Below are 18351 nucleotides of genomic sequence, written 5' to 3'. Positions count from 1 at the left end.
TGTTCTGGACTTTGATATAGATACTACATATTTATTTATTTATTTATTTATTTTTGTAGAGACAGAGTCTCACTGTACCGCCCTCAGGTAGAGTGCCGTGGCGTCACACGGCTCACAGCAACCTCTAACTCTTGGGCTTACGCCATTCTCTTGCCCTCAGCCTCCCGAGCAGCTGGGACTACAGGCGCCCGCCACAACGCCCAGCTATTTTTCTGTTGCAGTTTGGCTGGGGCTGGGTCCGAACCCGTCACCCTCAGCATATGGGGCCGCCGCCCTACTCACTGAGCCACAGGCGCCGCCCTGGATACTACATATTTATTAACAATTTATGTCCTACTTGGAAAAATAATTGAAGTGACTTAGGAGAAAAAAGGCATCAAGATGTGACTTGATGAAAAACAAAATAGCAGGGTGGTGTCCATAGCTCAGTGGGTAGGGCAGCCGGCCACATACACCCAGGCTAGCAGGTTCAAACTGGCCGAGCATTGTGGCAGGTGCCTGTAGTCCCAGATACTTGGGAGGCAGAAGCTAGAGACCAGCTTAAGCCCATGAGTTTGAGGTTGCTATGAGATGTAACGCCATAGCACTCTACCAAGCGCAACATAGTGAGACTCTGTTTCAAAAAAGAAAAAAGCAGTAAAAGGAAGCTTAGATCCTTTAACAAGTGTGGGAGGCCATGGACAAGTGAGACTGGGGCAATCAAGGGAGGACAGTCAATAGGAGTCTTCTTGATCTATTCTGATGAGTGCAATGGTACTTTGTCTAGTCTGTAGGGTGGGAGGGACTTCTGAGAGAGCTTCCTGGTAGAGCTGTCTCCTGAAGTAGGACCTAAAAGATTTGTTAGCAAGGAAAAAAAAATTTCCTGGAAGTGGTAAAGACATCTGTGCAAATAAAACTTATACAACCAAGCTTAACTTTTAGTTCTAGGCTTCCTGGCAGTCAAGGCAAAAAGAAAAAACACAACGTGCTATTTATTTCTTCCTTTCTGAGAAAAGAGACATACCTTTCCAGGAACTACTACAAAACTCTAGGACTGTGATTCTCAAGTTTTAGCATGTATAAAGATCCCCTCACAACTCTTTAAAAATGCAGAGTTCTGGTCATCAACTCCAGAGATTCTGACTCAGCAATTATGGGGTGGGGTCTAGGACTCTGTCTTTGAACAAACTCTCCCAAATAATTCTGATGTAGGTGGTTCCCTTACAGCCCACTTTGAAAAATGCTGCTGTAAAAGGAATTACACACTCATTCCTGTGTTTGTCCACTGAGGTCAATATTGGGGATAGGTCAGAGAACAAGGCAGAGAAGCCTCCGGCCCGCAGGGCAATTGAAGAAAACCTGGACTCTTGGAGCCATCAGCTGATGTTCTGCCTCTTCTCTGGTGCTGCCAAAGGGCCTTCCAGACCGGAGCTCTGCACTTTGTCCCAAGTGCCACCTGCCACTTTAGTGCCTAATCACAATCCTTTTCAGTTTCATTTTGTGGTGACCAGGCCATCTGCCTACGCCCTGGAGGACCTTGTGGCATCAAGGAGGTATTTCTAAGGCCTGCGGTAGAACCCCTTGGATTTGGCAAAACCCACAGCAGCTTCTCTGAACGGCCAGCTGAAGTATGTGTGACCAGGGATGGCAACCAGGATGAGGGACAGAGACCCCACAGGTGCAGGTGGGCTGCTAGGGATAGCTTTGGCTGTGTAGGTTCCAGCTGCTACAGCTTCTCAGGCGGGGAAATTGCCATCAGCCTCTCTCCTAGAAGGGGCTTCCCAAACTCTGGGGTTGAGTCTATCCTTCTGCCCCAGCCCTTCCCTGCCTGATACCTTTCTGGGCACTCATTCTTTCAGAACTGGGACCTTAATCTGCCTCCTCCCTCCATCTTCCCAATTGTCTTTGGAGTGGTTTGCAGGCCCCCTCTGATATTACGCGCACTGTCATGCTGCCTGAGGGCTGGTTGCCTGCTCACCAAACTCCAGGAAGCCATCAACTACCACCGGCTGGAAATTAGACCCAGAAAGTTTGTGTCAGTGTAGGAGTGAGTTTGAGAGTGTGCAGGTAGGTGTGTGTTGGGAGACTGCATATACAAATGGACAATGGCCAGATCATATATAAAACAGAACTTTGACCCACAGTTTACAGCAACCAGCCTAGAAACTCATTATCTACAGTAACAGGTCCAGGAAGCCAGCCTGCTACAACGCAAACTTGTAGGAAGTCAGATCACTACCTGACAGCTTCCCTCATTTTGTGCCTGCTTCTAATTTAGGAGAGGCCACATATGTACCCCTCACCATTACTAGACTCGATGCCTGGGACTTCCTGCTACCTCTCTTCAGGGCGTCCCTGAGCCTTCCCCTTTTCACTGTAAAGTTTTCTCACCCCTCTATTTGCTTTGGGTTTCTGCTAAAACACAGCAATGGTGGCTGACTCCCTTGCTATAGCAAGCTCTGAATTAAATAGCCATTGCTTATTCTGAATTAAATAGCCATTGCTTGCTCTGTCAGTCTTCATTCATCTCCATAGTATGCATGGATGTGTGTGTGGCAGGGAGCTGTGTGTATCCGAATGTGTGTCTGACTGTGTGAGTTGAGAATGGCAAGATAGGCCCATGGAAGACAGAGAAGGCAGCCTAGACTCACTGCAAGATTATCACTTATCTGGATTTGTCCCCTGGGAGTCATTTCTCTTTTATGGAGAAGGAAGGAGATGGGGGAGGAAAAATTAGATGAGAGTCACTTCTATGATTGTAAAAGTCAGACTCCTTTGTGTAAAGTAGTAAGAGTCTCTAGAGGTAGCAGACATGAGAAGGCTCATGGCATTGTCTAGGCCCCATACATTTTTCTTGCTTTCAGAAAACCAATGGCAGGCACCACAGTGACAGTTCCCCCCGCCTGTGTGCCTGCCATTCACTCCAAGGCCACTTAATCTGAGGTCCAGGGCCAACTTGCCAAAATTAATGGTTGGTAAGATTAAAACAAACAGAGGTAAATGGCTCTTTACCTACCACACAGTCTCCCTGAGGTGTTACCATTTTCTGATCAATGACCGTAATTTTCTCCCCTAACATCAGCTTCATCATGCTAGGGGGCTTGGAGAGCACAGGGGTCAGAAGAAAATTACGTGGTTGTGCAGGATTTCTCTGCAGTCCTGGTTTATTCTGCATATCATTCTAATTCTGTGTTGTGCTATTCAGAAACAATGCAGGCCACACTTGTCGAGACTGCAGAGAGCTGTTTGGCCAGGCCACAGGGCTCAATGGAGCTTTGCAGAAAAAGACAGTCTCTGGTCCATACACAGTACCTGACTCTACAGAAACTCCCCCAGTGAGCTTCAGAATTGAAGAAACTAGGGCTGACAACTTTGCCTCAAGTCTGGATCCAGTAATGGTTTTACTAGGGTATAATGGCAAAAGGAAGAGAACTCCCAAGCCCTGAGCCATCTCTCTTGCACGTGTGGGTCACGGCTGGAGAAATGCGTGTTGTATGGGAATAAATGCCGCCCCAACGCAGCGCTAGAGGGTCTTGGAGCCAGTGGTCTATTCACATGCTCAGCAAGAGTTTAATTAATAGTTCTTTCTCTGTTGTTTTTCAAATCAATCATCCAGGTTTGAGCACATCTATTTTCTCCTGCTGTTTGTTCTGTGTTGTCATCTAGGGTACATATTTTATTAAGAGTCGATTTAATAAGGCAGTTTAAAACATTAAAATGCATACTGCAAATCCATTAACACACTGATGATTACATGAATCACCAACCTATGTCTTGTGGATAAGAACTGAGACAAACAGCTACTAATGACATTGAAAAACAGCAATGCATTAAAGTAAAAATTAACAGCTGTGTCAGGGGCTGAGGGATACCAGTCACCTCAAGTGTTTACATTACCAGATCACTGAAGATAAGTGACCAACTGGAGAGCGGTGACTCAGAAGGCAATCTGCAGGGAAGGGATGTGTCTGATGGGACTCTGCCCCTCTCTCTAGCTGCTGTGTTCTGGAGTCCTAGGCCCTTAAACCTAAACCAAGGGAAGGACTTCAAACAGAACAGCTAACACACTATTAGCTCCCCTGTGTGCTAAACCTCCTTCCTGCCTTGTTTCAACTGGGTAGGATTTCCACCCTCATTCTATTTCAATTTAATCCTATTTTGTTTGTTATTAACAACCTCTGAGAAACTTATTGTCATGCAAGAAAGAAGTGGGGCAGAAATACAGATTCCCCTTCACCTTCCTCCCCACCCCAACACCCTTTGGAAAGGGACCTTCGAAAAACATTTTTCTCCGGTGGCGCCTGTGGCTCAAGGAGTAGGGCACCAGTCCCACATGATGGAGGTGGTGGGTTCAAACCCAGCCCCGGCCAAAAAACCACACAAAAAAAAGAAAAACATTTTTCTCTGGGGAAAGAGAACACAACCTTCTGGCAAACGATGTAGCAGTGCCCTTTGCCTGGGATGGGACTTAGCGGGTGGGGAGCTTCAGAGGGCTGAGGGAGGAGGGCCGCCTGGCTGGGGAGAAGTGGCCTGGCAGGTTTCTGATGGTAACTGTTGTCCCTGCTGTCTGGTTCTGCTCTGGCCAACACCGCAGCCACTAGCCATGTGCAGTTATTAGAATTTTATAAAAATGGAACTTTAAAATGTCATTCACACTAGCCTCATCTGAAGTGCTCAGTAGCCAATCTGGCTGATGGCTATGCTATTGGAGAGCGCGGATTTAGAACATTTCCACCATGGCAGAAAGTTCTACCGGACAGTGCTGTCCTAGGCTCCAGGCAGCCCCAGAGTCTCCTCTGGGGGATGAGTGAAGTCACAGAGCGAAGATGCGTGTGGTCCAGGACGCCCCCTAGTCCCAGATCCCGAATGACATCTGAGCCCGAGACACTGCTGCCACGAGGGCAATTTCAAAAGACTGAGGCCGGGACTCAGAAGGTCTGGAGAGGCGCGCTAGCTGAATCAGTGCTTGGAGAGCAACTTCTCTTTTGCAATCCTTGCTGGTCTGACAGGCTTCTGCAGAATTACATCACTTCCTAAAAAACAGCAAACACCTCTCCTTCAAGTTAGCACCGACCCAAACAAGCAGGAAACAGGAAATGTTCCCGTTTCGGGGCGGCTGCAGCCCCGCGCAGCACGCCGAGCGCGCCGAGAGGTGACATGCCGGCCGCCCGCGCCGCCCGCGCCTGTGCCCTGCTGCTGCCCGCGCTCGCGCGTCTCGCCCGGGGTAAGCCACCGCCAGCTGCCCGCTCCCGCGAAGGCCAGCTGGAGGCCTGTGGGGTGCGGCGGCTGCAGAACTCTTCCGGGGGAGGGTGACACCCAGAAAAAAAGTGGAGAAAATGACAACAGCCTTCTTTAGGGGTTCGGGGTGGACTTTGCTTTCGCCGCCGCTGTCTGAGGTCGCTCCAGTTCTCACTTGATCTAACCTTCTTGCAATCTTTGTCTTCTGAAGATGTACGAGTGGCTGTCATTTACCGACTTTTAATGGGCATTTTAAGAAAGCCATAAACTCTTTGGCAGTTCGAGGAAAAGAAAGTTTCAATCGGCTGAAACAGAGAAATAATGAATTTGGGCGGTGCCTGTGGCTCAAGGAGTAGGGCGCCGATCCCCTATGCCAGAGGTGGCAGGTTCAAACCTAGCCCCAGCCAAAAACCAAAAAAAAAAAAAAAAAAGATAGCGAAATAATGAATTTGCTTTTAATAGTGTGAGAAGTCTTCTGGTTCCAAGAACTCCTGGAAAAACTGGTGTGTGGAAATTCACTACTAGAAAGCATACTAAAGAAAAAAGCATAAGTTAAAAATAAATGTAAACAGGAAATTATCTGTGCTAACTCATCAAGAAAGGTCTTTCATTTGCTTTTCTTTGATCATGTTACTTGTAGGTTTTGGTTTTTTTTTTCATCGATTGTTACTAATGAAGTTTCGTTTGAAAAAGTCATATGATTATAGCCAATCAAAGATACTGGAAAAAGCAAAATATTATGTCTGATTATTACAAGCTAACAGCAGCAGTTTATGTATGTTTACATTTGACAGTTGCTGCAAGCACCAAAAGTTTCAGTTGCCTCTTTGGTGACTGGTCCTTGGATAAATAAACTCCCTGCTCATGGTTTCTGTCCATGGACACTGCCTGCTTCTAGTGCAGGGCAGTGTTTCAAGCAAAAGGAAAGTTCTCAAGCTGCACATCAGATGGGGGATGTCAGTCATGACAACGGGTGTGGCAACTTCCTGGAGATGAGCATCCCAGCTGGCCACACACATCTCTTCTCTTGCCCTGGGTGCTCTCCTGTGGCCTCCTGGACATATGAGGCAGAAAAGAGAAGTAAAAGGCAAAGCAGCCTAACTGAAAAGACGTCTGGTCGAAAGTGAGGTTAGTGTTCAGAGGCAGTTAGGGAGTCAGTGTGTTGTTTCATGCACAGAGTTTCAGAGCTGGAAGAGAGTTGGAAGATGGTGGAGCTCAAGCGAGAGTGGGGATACCCAAGGAGAAACTGGGGTGGCAGTCAGTGAGACATCTAAGTGTCACCCTAGTCCACCCTTCTGCTCCTATTCCAGGGTTCTTTTAACCCCTCTGCTCCTGGGGGACCAATTCCTTTCTCTGCCAAGACTCCCAGGACTTTCACAGTAGGGACACCCCTCTACACTCTACAAGCCTGTAGCCACTTGACATGTTTTAACAACTTCTTTTAACAACTTCCCCTGGTGCCTCAAACACTCCCCTGAGAGGAATATTTAACTTTGAGTATTTTCTTGAGCTTCTGAAAAATAATTGAATCTAGGTGTCTGCAATGCAGAAAATGCAAAAGAAGACTTTGTAGAGACTGAATTAAAGTTCTCTTTCAGACGCCCAGATCTGGTCATGTGACTCTTCCTCTTAAAGACCCTGAGCTGCCCTGTTTATAGCCTTAGGCTCTCACAGCAAGCTCCTTTCCACTGGCATCTCCTTCCAGGTTCCCTCTTCTTTCCCAACTCAGGCTTTTGCCTACAATGAATGACAACCTACCTGGTGAACTTCCACATATCCTTAAAAGGCTCAGACTCAAACTGCACTTTGATGTCCCCTTTCCCTGCCCCTTGCTGGGCCCTCCGCTTTCACCAGCTGCCATGCTGCTATAGACCTAAACTTCTGTCAGCACTGCTAATCTCTTGGAAACATGTCAGTACGAGGCTGTGAGCACTACCAGGGAATATCCTCTTTTGCATTCATCTTTGACTTCCCAAAACCCCTATAAGGGCTCAGCATAAATTAGGAATCCAATAATTGTTGGTAAATACTAAAACTGTCCCTAGAAAGGATATGAGGCTGATCCGTACAGACCAATGAATTCCTGAAAACAGGGAGGGTTAGAATGTTAGGAGAAGTCGAAGGTGAAAAGTTGAATTTCAGTAGAGTGCCGGGATTACTTTAATAATTCAACATGCTTACTGGGCCCTGGCTGGATTCCCAGTGTCTGAAAATGCAAAAATGCCCACTTGCCAAAAGCTATTTAATAAAAGCTTATTATTTTGAGATTAGTCAAGGAAAATGCTATCTGATTTTAAAATTAATTAACATATGTCTTTTTGAGCTGATAGTGCCTAAGACTTCAGGATTTGAGTTAGTTTGTAGGTGTTACATCCTTTGGTATACCAAGGATGATACCAAAAGCATAAGATTTATTAGGTGCTCCAAGCAGATGGGTTTGTAGAAGGGAGAGCTAAAGGGCATGAGGCAGAAACAAGGAGGCTGTAACTACTTTGGTGGTCAGAGTCAAAACAGTTGGATCGACAGAGAGGCCTAGGAGATTTTGGGGGCTGATTCAGAAGAATAAGAACTACGTAATTATTGGATGAATCTTAAGAAAGAGAGAAAGCATAGAAGAAAATACTAGTTGCATAACTGAAGCAGCACTTTCTGATTTCAATGTCATGACTGCCATCTGCCTCCCAATTTCAAGTTAATAATGGTGATAACTAACATACGATGTTCATTGTGTTAGGTACTGTTCTAACACTATATATACTGACTCATTTAATTCTCAGAGCAATCTTATAAGGTGGGTACTATTATCCCTGCTTTACATATGAGAAAACTGAGGCACAGAAAGTGTAAGTGACTTGCCCAATATAACACAGCTAAGTAGTGATCTGTCTCAGTTCTCACTCTAACTGTACACCATAGTACCTTTGGGCTTTCAGGCTCTACCAGGCTGTGGGTCTAGTTTGGGGTCTGGAAAACTATAGCTGTGGTGCCTTTCCAGCTGTAGGTACATTACATAAGTCTTGGCAAGGCTTTAAGGTTACTGCATGTTAATACCAGCTGCATTTATTTGCATTGGGTCAGAGACCGGCTGACAGGAACAGGAATAATGACAGCTGGGTTAAACTGTGGGCTGCCAAAGAGGAAGGGAGAGGCTGAAAGAGGTGCAGAATGAGCGAGGAGGGAGCCCAGGGATTAGCATCGTTAAGACCAGAAGCAGGAAAAGCAGGATGTTGGGGTCAATGGGCAAGAGGCTTTAGGGCGTGAACCAGGGAGAGAAAGAACAGCCTTATGTCAGGCAGAGTTGCTGTAGGAGAGCCCTGCTGAGAACTGACCTCGTATGACCAAATATGACCCCCCAGGAACCCAAAAAAAGAATAAAGGGGGGGGCACAGATGGGGTGAGATTTAAAGTCCTTCTGTGTCCCAAAATTCTGAATCCCAAGGCCGGGTGTGGTGTCTCACGCCTGTAATCCTAGCTCTCTGGGAGGGCAAGGCGGGTGATTGCCTAAACTCTGGAGTTCAAGACCAGCTTGAGCAAGAGTGAGACCCTATCTCTACTAAAAATGGAAAAACTAGCCAAGCGTGTGGCAGGCACCTGTAGTCCTAGCCACTCAAGAGGTTGAGGCAAGAGAATAGCCTGAGCTCAAGAGTTTGAGATTGCTGTGAACTACTATGCCATGGCATTCTACCTAGGGCAACAGAGTGAGTCTCTTGTCTCAAAATAAATAAATAATAAAATAAAATAAAACAAAATTCTAAATTTCAGAGGAAGGAAGATCTTGGCTAGATGGACTGAATTCTGTAAAGACAATGCAACTTGCCTTTTGCCTGTTTGCACCATCCTCAAGTATTGGGAAAGTTGTAGAGTCACAGGAGCTCTGTGCCAGTGGAGGGAGGGCAGGTTAGAGAGACCGTCTTATCTATCACGCTGGTTAATCTAGCCATCGGGCTTTGAAGTTTGGTTATCATATTTTGCATTTCTAGAAAATCTATTCCTTTTTTATATATGCAATGCCTTACTTTTATGTGTTATTTATTGCACCTTTTATGTCTTTAAACATATTATTATGTATTTAATAATGTTTATCTTAACTTGATGTGGACCTAACCTTGCAGGTTGTGGCACCTGTTGACATCTATTCATGATAGAAATCATTTTTCTTTTCATGATAGAAATCTTGAGGTGCTGAGGACAGAACCTGGCACACAGAGAAAGGATGACTAACCTTATTTAATACAACCCCAGGTTTTCTGATCCCATCACCAAGCTACTGTTAACTGCTCTAATCTCTAATTCTTTTCTAATATAACCTTAATGAGTCACCACAATTCACTTAGAGGAAGTGGAGCCAGGGAGGTGCTGGTGTTGCAGGAACCCACGACTGGACCTCAGGCTTAAGCCCCAGGCTTGGGAAGGGAAGAGGCAGGTTAGAGGTCAGCCTCTAAGAGTTGTAGGAGAAGCTCCCAAACCTCAGAAAAGGTGTAAGCCAGCAAACCAGAGTCAGCAGTGAAGACAAGAAGCCAGAAGTAGGTTACCAAGGAGACCAAACTGATTGCTCCTGGGAAAGACTGCAGGAGTTGATCAATCCAAATTGAAAATCAGAGGTGGGCCCAGGTTCCACAGTGTCAGGATGATGGCAAGATCAGCCTGGGGTAGCTCGCCTGATTTTGAACTTTTCCAAAGTCATTGCAGCAACTTGTTTCTTTTCTTTTACTATGTCCTGGGGGTTTAGCTTTAACTCTTTACCCAATGGATGGACAGGTGCTCCCTCAAAACATATATACTGATAGCCTCTTCCTTTTTTTTTTTTTTTTTTGTGATTTTTTTTTTGGCCGGGGCTGGGTCTGAACCCGCCACCTCCAGCATATGGGACCGGCGCCCTACTCCTTGAGCCACAGGCGCCGCCCCACACTGATAGCCTCTTACAACACTGACCCCAAACCTTTGTTCTAGGAAACGCCCCACTTCTTCTACAATCTTTTTTTTTCATTCCTAGGCCCTGGGGGTTTCCTTGCTTTCTTGAGATTTTTTAATACATTTAAAAAGTTGCTTTTTGTATTTTATTCAGTATTTATAAAGTGCTGCATATTGGGAGAATTTTCAGGTTGCCAAGAATATCTGATTACTAGAAAAGTTTTCTATACCACTATTCTGGAGTATAATTTGAAAATATTTAGTAAACAGAACATGTTCATACTCTACAATCCCAACAATTTACTCCTAAATCACTCAAATGTGCCACAAGAGAGAAGGCCTAGCCCTAGAATGTTGATTATAGCATTGTGTGTAAAAATGGAAGCAACCTATGTGCCCATCAGCAGAAGGGAAAATAAAGCATAGTCGTAGAAGGAAATATCATAGCACTGCTAAAATTAATGAGCTAGAGCTGATTGTATCAAGATGAATCCGTTTCTAACGTTGTTGACCAAAAAAAGCCAGTTAATGATTATTATTATAAAGCATAAAAAGATAATATTTATTTATAATTTTTAAAACATCTAAAAAGATTCTTAGGGACATAGACATTTTAAAAAGTGTGGGAATGGTGGTGCCCCTAGCTCAGTGGGTAGGGTGCCAGCCACATACACTGAGGCTGGTGGGTTCGAACCCGGCCTAGGCCAGCTAAAACAACGACAACTGCAAAAAAAAAAAAAAAAAAATAGCTGGGCTTTATGGCGGGCGCCTGTGGTCCCAGCTACTGGGAGGCTGAAGCAAGAGGATCTCCTAAGCCCAAGAGTTTGCTGTGAGCTGTGATGCTATGGCACTCTACTGAGAGCAACATAGTGAGACTCTGTCTCCAAAAAAAAAAAAAGTGAGGGCGGCGCCTGTGGCTCAAGGAGTAGGGCACAGGCCTCATATACCGAGGGTGGTGGGTTCAAACCCAGCCCCAGCCAAAAAAAAAAAAAAAAAAATGTGGGGAATGATACACACTAACTATTGAGAGTGAGGAGGAAAAATGAGATCAGGGAGGAGTCTCGTTAAGTATCCTAGCATTTCAATTATATCTACAATATTCTTTCTTTCCAAAAAAAGATGGTAGTCTAGGGTTCAACAGAGACCCCTCTGCCAAACCCAGCCAGCCTCCTATTTTTTCTAGTCCTTGAGCTAAGAATAGTTTTTACATATATAAGTGGTTATATTTTTATATATTTATATAAATAAGTGGTTTCATGAAAGCCTGTATTTTTCCTATTGCCCACAAAATCTAAAATGTTTACTCTCTGGCCCTTTAAGAAAACGTCTGCCAATCTCTGCTCTCCTCCATAAGGAAAAATGTCAGATAATTAGGTGGTGGGTGCCTTGTTTTAGTTATCACGGCATTCTCTGTTCTCCGTAGGTGTACATTCAGAATGAAAACCAGCAAGGGCGCCTGTGAGTTCTCCTTAGCTGTCTCGCAGCTGTCTTTTCCCTGTCTCCAGTCTCTTTGAAGAAAGTCAACATATCTTTATTTTCTCACTTTCCGTTCATTTCTCAGATGGCAATCTGAATACTGTGTCAGGCACAGACGTCAAATTGCTCTGTCTCAGTCACCAGTGCCTCCAAAGAACTATGCCCAAAGGACCCAGTTTTCTAAAGCATTTGCCATCATGGTTGAATCATCAATGATTCAATTGATTCAATTGTCAAGGATTGAAATGCTCTTCTTTCTTGGGTCTTATAATGCCCTTTTCTCTGGATCTCCTGCTATGATTCTGATTGTTCCTTTCCAGCATTTGGTGATCAATCTTTCTCTTCCACCTGCTCCTTTCATACTGATGTGCATCTTTTCTTGTGCCTTACACCGTCCCTGGATTATCACACCCACTTTAATCTCGCTCCTCGCTGATAATTCCCAAATAAGCCCCTCCAGTCACACCAACCTCCAGTCCTGTATTTTCTTTTCTTTTTCTTTTTCTTATTATTAAATCATAGCTGTGTACATTAATGCGATCATGGGGCACCATACACTGGTTTTATAGACCGTTTGACACATTTTCATCACACTGGTTAACATAGCCTTCCTGGCATTTTCTTAATTATTGTGTTAAGACATTTATATTCTACATTTACTAAGTTTCACATATACCCTTGTAAGATGCACCGCAGGTGTAATCCCACCAATCACCCTCCCTCCTCCCATCCTCCCCCCTCCCTCCCCTCCCTCTCCCCCTTCCCCATATTCTTAGGTTATAAATGGGTTATAGCTTTCATGTGAAAGCCATAAATTAGTTTCATAGTAGGGCTGAGTACATTGGATACTTTTTCTTCCATTCTTGAGATACTTTACTAAGAAGAATATGTTTCAGCTCCATCCATGTAAACATGAAAGAGGTAAAGTCTCCATCTTTCTTTAAGGCTGCATAATATTCCATGGTGTACATATACCACAGTTTATTAATCCATTTGTGGATCGATGGGCCCTTGGGCTTTTTCCATGATTTAGCAATTATGAATTGGGCTGCAATAAACATTCTGGTACAAATATCTTTGTTACGATGTGATTTTTGGTCTTCTGGGTATATACCTAGTAGAGGAATTATAGGATTGAATGGCAGATCTATTTTTAGATCTCTAAGTGTTCTCCAAACATCTTTCCAAAAGGAATGTATTAATTTGCATTCCCACCAGCAGTGTAGAAGTGTTCCCTTTTCTCCACATCCACGCCAACATCTCTGGTCTTGGGGTTTTGTGATATGGGCTAATCTTACTGGAGTTAGATGATATCTCAAAGTAGTTTTGATTTGCATTTCTCTGATGATTAAAGATGATGAGCATTGTTTCATATGTCTGTAGGCCGTGCGCCTGTCTTCTTCAGAGAAGTTTCTCTTCAAGTCCCTATCCCAGCCTGTGATGGGATCACTTGTTCTTTTCTTGCTTATACGTTTGAGTTCTCTGTGGATTCTGGTTATTAAACCCTTGTCGGAGACATAACCTGCAAATATCTTCTCCCATTCTGAGGGCTGTCTGCTTGCTTTACTTACTGTGTTCTTGGTGCTGGGTGAACTGGCTGGCAACCTGTAGAAGACTGAAACTGGACCCACACCTTTCACCACTAAGACTCTCACTGGATTAAAGATTTAAACTTAAGACATGAAACTATAAAAATACTAGAAGAGAGTGCAGGGAAAACTCTTAAAGAAATCGGTCTGGGCAAGTATTTTATGAGGAGGACACCCCGAGCAATTGAAGCAGCTTCAAAAATACTCTAGTGGGACCTGATCAAACTAAAAAGCTCCAGTCCTATATTTTCATCAGCAAGTTTCCGTGGACGTGTTGCAGGGCCCTTAAACTCAGCATGTCCCGAGCAGAACTCATTCTCTGCTCCCTGCTGGTGCAGGCTGTTGTTAGCTCTCACCTGGGCTATTTCACTAACTTCTTAACTAGTTTCCTCACCTCTCGTCCCACCTCTGATCCATTTTCACATCCCTACCACAATGATCATTCTGTAACCAAAATATGGTCATTCTCCTCCTGTACTTAGCCCTCCAGTGGTTTATTTTGCTGGGATAGATTCCAACCCCCTTGACATCTTTACATGGCCCCCTAGGAGCTGGTCCTGAGTTCCTGTCCCACCTACCCCCGGCCACTTCCCACCATGCACCCTCTCAGACAACTACTTGCAGGTGCTGCCAAGCTCCATCTGAGCCTTTCTCTGCCATCTTTGCTCGATAAACTGAAATTCATTTTAAGGGTTCACTCCCCTGTGCCAATTTCCTGAATCCCCTAGCCCTTATCTCCCATATCCTCAGGGGACTCTGTACACAAACACATTATGGCTTTTATTTATCTGTATTATTTATTGGTCTGCATGCTATTGTTCCTACCCCTCCCCCCTTTTGAGACAGAGTGTCACTTTGTTGTCCTTGATAGAGTGCTTTGGCATCACAGCTTACAGCAACCTCAAACTCTTGGGCTGTAGTGATTCTCTTGCCTCAGCCTCCTGAGTAGCTAGGATTTACAGGCATCTGCCACAGTGCCTGGCTATTTTTAGAGATGGGGGTCTCACTCTTGCTCAGGCTGGTCTCGAACTCCTGAGCTCAAGCAATCCACCTGCCTTGGCCTCCCAGAGTGCTGGGATTATAGGAGTGAGCCTCCATGCCTGGCCTATTGTTCCTACTTAACAGTCACTTGCATGGGAGGCAAGAGCCTGGGCTCATTTGCCAGAGCTCAGAATGGTGCCTTGGCTGATCAATAAGCACATGAAAAGAGCATGGTGACTAACTAAATCATTAAGTAACATGAAATGTATCTTATACCCCAAGATTTGCTTGTATACCTAACAAGATAACAATCAAGTAAATAATGAAATCAAATTTTAGTAACACTTGGATAAATGTAATTTTGGTTAACTCAGTTTTATAATTTTATCCCAAAATGTTAGGGAACTACCCCAAACCTTTGACTGTATGAATAGTTCACTTCTGTCTCTTCAAACCAAGACAATTATTGTACACACACACACCTTCCTATAAATGCTAGGTAGCTTCAGAGAAAATGTTCTGATTTAATCTTCCTCTCCAAATATGGAGGGAAGGTCAGGCTCAGAAAAATATGCATTAAGTGGCGTGGCAGAGAGAACATGTAATTTCAAGCATTTGGGGGAAGACTTTTGAAAGGAAATACACCATATAATCTGAACTTCAAGCCAGTAAGAGCTGATTGGAAGACTTAAAAAGAAATAAAATTTGTGTAATATAAAACTGGTGGGAAAATCTTTTTCAGTTGGTGCAGACAACACAGAAACATTTCCTGAGTAATTAAAGAAAGTTGTTTAAAAGGAGAGCTCTCTAATAGAAAAGGGTCTTGGTTGTTGTTGTTCTGGTTTCTTTTCCTTAAAACTAAGCCGATGAATCCAGTTTACTTTTGAATTTTTTCTACATTTTATACAAACTAAAACTATTATTATTTCCTACTTTCTACCTCATCATAATTTTCAGAAACAGGATCCTAGAGGTTGCCAAAGTTTGCTGACATGTTTCTTTCCCCCCTCTACAACACTTAAGTTCATTAATTTAAAAATTAATTTCTTGGCTCTGTGCCTATAGCTCAAGCGGCTAAGGTGCCAGCAACATACACCAGAACTGGCGGGTTCGAATCCAGCCTGGGCCTGCCAAACAACAATGACAACTACAACCAAAAAATAGCCAGGCGTTGTGGTGGGCGCCTGTAATCCCAGCTATTTGGGAGGCTGAGGCAGGAGAATCGCTTAAGCCCAAGAGTTTGAGGTTGCTGTGAACTATGACGCCACAGCACTCTACCCAGGGCAATAGCTTAAGGCTCTGTCTCAAGAAAAAAAAATTAATTTCTTTTTTTCTAAGAGTTATGTTTGTTTACTTATTTGTTTATCATTAAGATTACCAGACTTAGAAAAGAGAAATACAGGATAGCCAGTTAAATGTGAATTTCAAATCAGCAACAAATTTTTTTTTAGCCTAAGTTTGTTTTATGTAATTTAGTGTAAGTATTTTCTGCAGATGTTGTATGGGACATGAGCATACTAAAAAATTACTCATTGCTTATGTAATACTCAAATTTAATTGGGCATCCTGTATTTTACCTATTAACTTTATTTAGGATTAGGATTATGTATTATCTAGTGCAAACTTCTCTCTCTTTTTTTAAATTTTCTCTATACATATACATGTATTTATTTGGGTTTCCCTTTTTGGTTTCACAAAATTAAAAAGGGTTAAAATGTAATAGCAATAACAATGTTTAAAATAAGGACTAGAAACAAAAACCTTGTAAAGAACAAACAAAGATAAATACATTTGGAAAAGAAATCAGACAATTGCTGCAAAGAAATATTGAGCAATAATAATAATAATAATAATGCAAAAAAAGTAACATTCACATTGGCAGATAAAAGTATGTCTATCACAGAATGCTTTGACTCTGAGGTTCAGTATGGAGTTATCAGTTAACATTTTCCTTTTTTTCCCCAAAGTCTCAAAAAATAGACAACTAATATCTATATATAAAGATATATATAAATTATATAGAAGATAATTATTATATAGAAGATAATTTCTATCATATAGAAGATAATTTCAAAAAACAGATCATGCCAAATCTTATAGACAATAGAAAAAGAAGAAATACTTGAAAATCCTTCTACTTCATCTGGATATACCTGATATTTAAATTGGAAAAAAATATATTATTATAAAGGGAAATTACAAACATATTTCACTTATAAATGAGGATGCAATATCCTAAACAACATATTAACAAGTTGAATTAAAAATTAATGTTCAAGTAACATACTTTGGTCAAAATTAAATCCAATTATGTGAGAATTAGTCACTATTTTCTTTTTTTTCTTTTCCTTTCCCTCACCCCCCTTCTCTTTATTTGTTCATCACTAAGATCATAGACATATTGGTTATGTAGCCAGCTACATATTAGAATATTTAGGCTGAGTCCTAGATCAATAATTCATATAAGAAGAAGCCATCACTGAAAAGAAAATACTGATGATTAAGTAGAATAAAACCAGGAATTGAAGAGTGGATCAACTTGATCAGCTTTAAGGGATCTATTAATGTAATTAATCACATTAAAAACTAAAAGAAAAAGTAAGATTTTATTAATAAATGCAGAAAAGAGATTGACAAACAGCAAGGGAGACTAGCCCCATGTCAATCACTCAAGTGATGCTGAAATTCAAAGCTCTTGTGGTCTGCGTAGACTGCCCCGGAGTGAAGGGCAGGATGGATTCTCTTTAAAGGTATCAGAAGCCAGGCAGGCCCAGGAACCTGTTGAGGGCTTTGCAGACCAAGGAAAAGCCAACACACCCTTTTTCTTTTGTTGCCCTCATAGACCACTTCAAAGCCCTGAGCACCTTATTTCCTTCCAGAGCCCTGGTGTAAGAAAACATCAAACACTCTGGCCCCTCTGCTTCCCCACAGGCTGTGCTGAGAGACTTTTGGTTAGAGGCTTACAACACCCTGCTCTCCCCATTCTTCCTCCTGAGGCCATGGCAGGGGGCCGTGAGCCGCTGAGGCGGTAGCCCATGTCTTCCCCTGCTTTCCTGTTCTCTAATTTATCATGAACATACATCTACCACATATTGGTGTCTCTCTCTTATTGTTGTTCTCCCCGGCAGTACTGAGCTGAGCAAGGAGCGTGCTGCCTCTACGTCTCCTTGGAAGAGCCATCCTCGTTTATGGGATGGCGGCGTGTCTCCCCACACACACACCTCAGAGTGAGGCTGATGCACCAGGCCAGGCAGAGGGCATGGCTGGGAGCATTTGTTTTCAAGTTACTCTTCTAAATTGTAATTTTGAAGTTGGCTATTCAAAAGAGAGATAGAAATATAATGAAATTAGAGAAGTATTCAGTTTGGTAATGATCATAACTACCATTTAATAATACTTTTTTTTTTTTCATTTAAAAGCACTTTCACATCTATTATCCCACTGATGCTAGGAAGAATTTTTTTAAGGTTTTAACATATGTGTGTATTCTGTTCCATAAAACTACAGAAATATTAAAGAAATATTTCTTTAAACTGCTAGGTGTCACAGGCTAGCATATGGTTCCAAGGTATAAAAAGGTAGTTGGATGGTCAAACACGCAGATCTCCAAGTGAGTAATGTCAAATCAGATATAGCATTTAACATATGAGTAAGCTTTCTCTTTAAAAAAAAGACATTAAAATAAAAACTTTAAAGAGGAAATGACATAAGAGCATTGTGGACCCTGTGGACCCCCCCCCCCAATAACATGATTTTTTTTTTTTTTTGGAGACAGGCTCTTGCTTTGTCATCCAGGCTGGAGTGCAGTGGTGTCATCCTAGCTCATGCAACGTTAAAATCCCAGGCTCAAGCCATCCTCTCGCTTCAGCCTCCTGAGTAGCTCAGACTACAGGCGCCCTCCAGCACACCCAGTTATTTTTTAATTTTTGTTAGAGATAGGGTCTCGCTCTTGCTCAGGCTCATCTCGGACTCCTGAGTTCAAGCAATCCACCCGCCTGTCTCTCCAAGAGTGCTGGGATTACAGGTGTGAGCCACAGCACCCAGCCATAAGGACATGCTTTCATCTGATGGTAAATTCCAGTTGCAAGTTACTTCTCAATGCACAGTGGTTAAAAACATAACAAAGTTTCACAAGTAAATTCCCAGAGCCAGCTACTACATGCAAGTGTTTCACCAG

At 43.0% G+C, this 18351-nt stretch overlaps 1 protein-coding gene across 3 annotated transcripts in view; it reads left to right on the top strand.

The window, feature by feature from the left end:
• Positions 1–1627: 1627 nt before the first annotated feature.
• Positions 1628–18351, top strand: part of TMEM154 (transmembrane protein 154) — a 66300-nt gene continuing 49576 nt past the window's right edge. For 2 of the 3 annotated variants that reach the window (XR_008378730.1, XM_053582960.1), the window contains exon 1: positions 5022–5203. Coding sequence is in view for 2 of the 3 variants with exons in the window: in XM_053582960.1 (XP_053438935.1) it covers positions 5137–5203 (67 nt within the window). In the remaining variant the exon portion in view is untranslated. Of the gene's footprint in view, positions 1664–5021; positions 5204–18351 lie in introns of those variants that run through there. The other variant, XM_053582972.1, reaches the window with a different exon arrangement.

This window comes from Nycticebus coucang, chromosome 1 (genome assembly GCF_027406575.1).
Source record: "Nycticebus coucang isolate mNycCou1 chromosome 1, mNycCou1.pri, whole genome shotgun sequence".
In the NCBI taxonomy this organism is placed as follows: Eukaryota; Metazoa; Chordata; class Mammalia; order Primates; family Lorisidae; genus Nycticebus; species Nycticebus coucang.
Note: the sequence above shows the minus strand (reverse complement) of the source record. Positions and strands in the feature narration are given on the sequence as shown.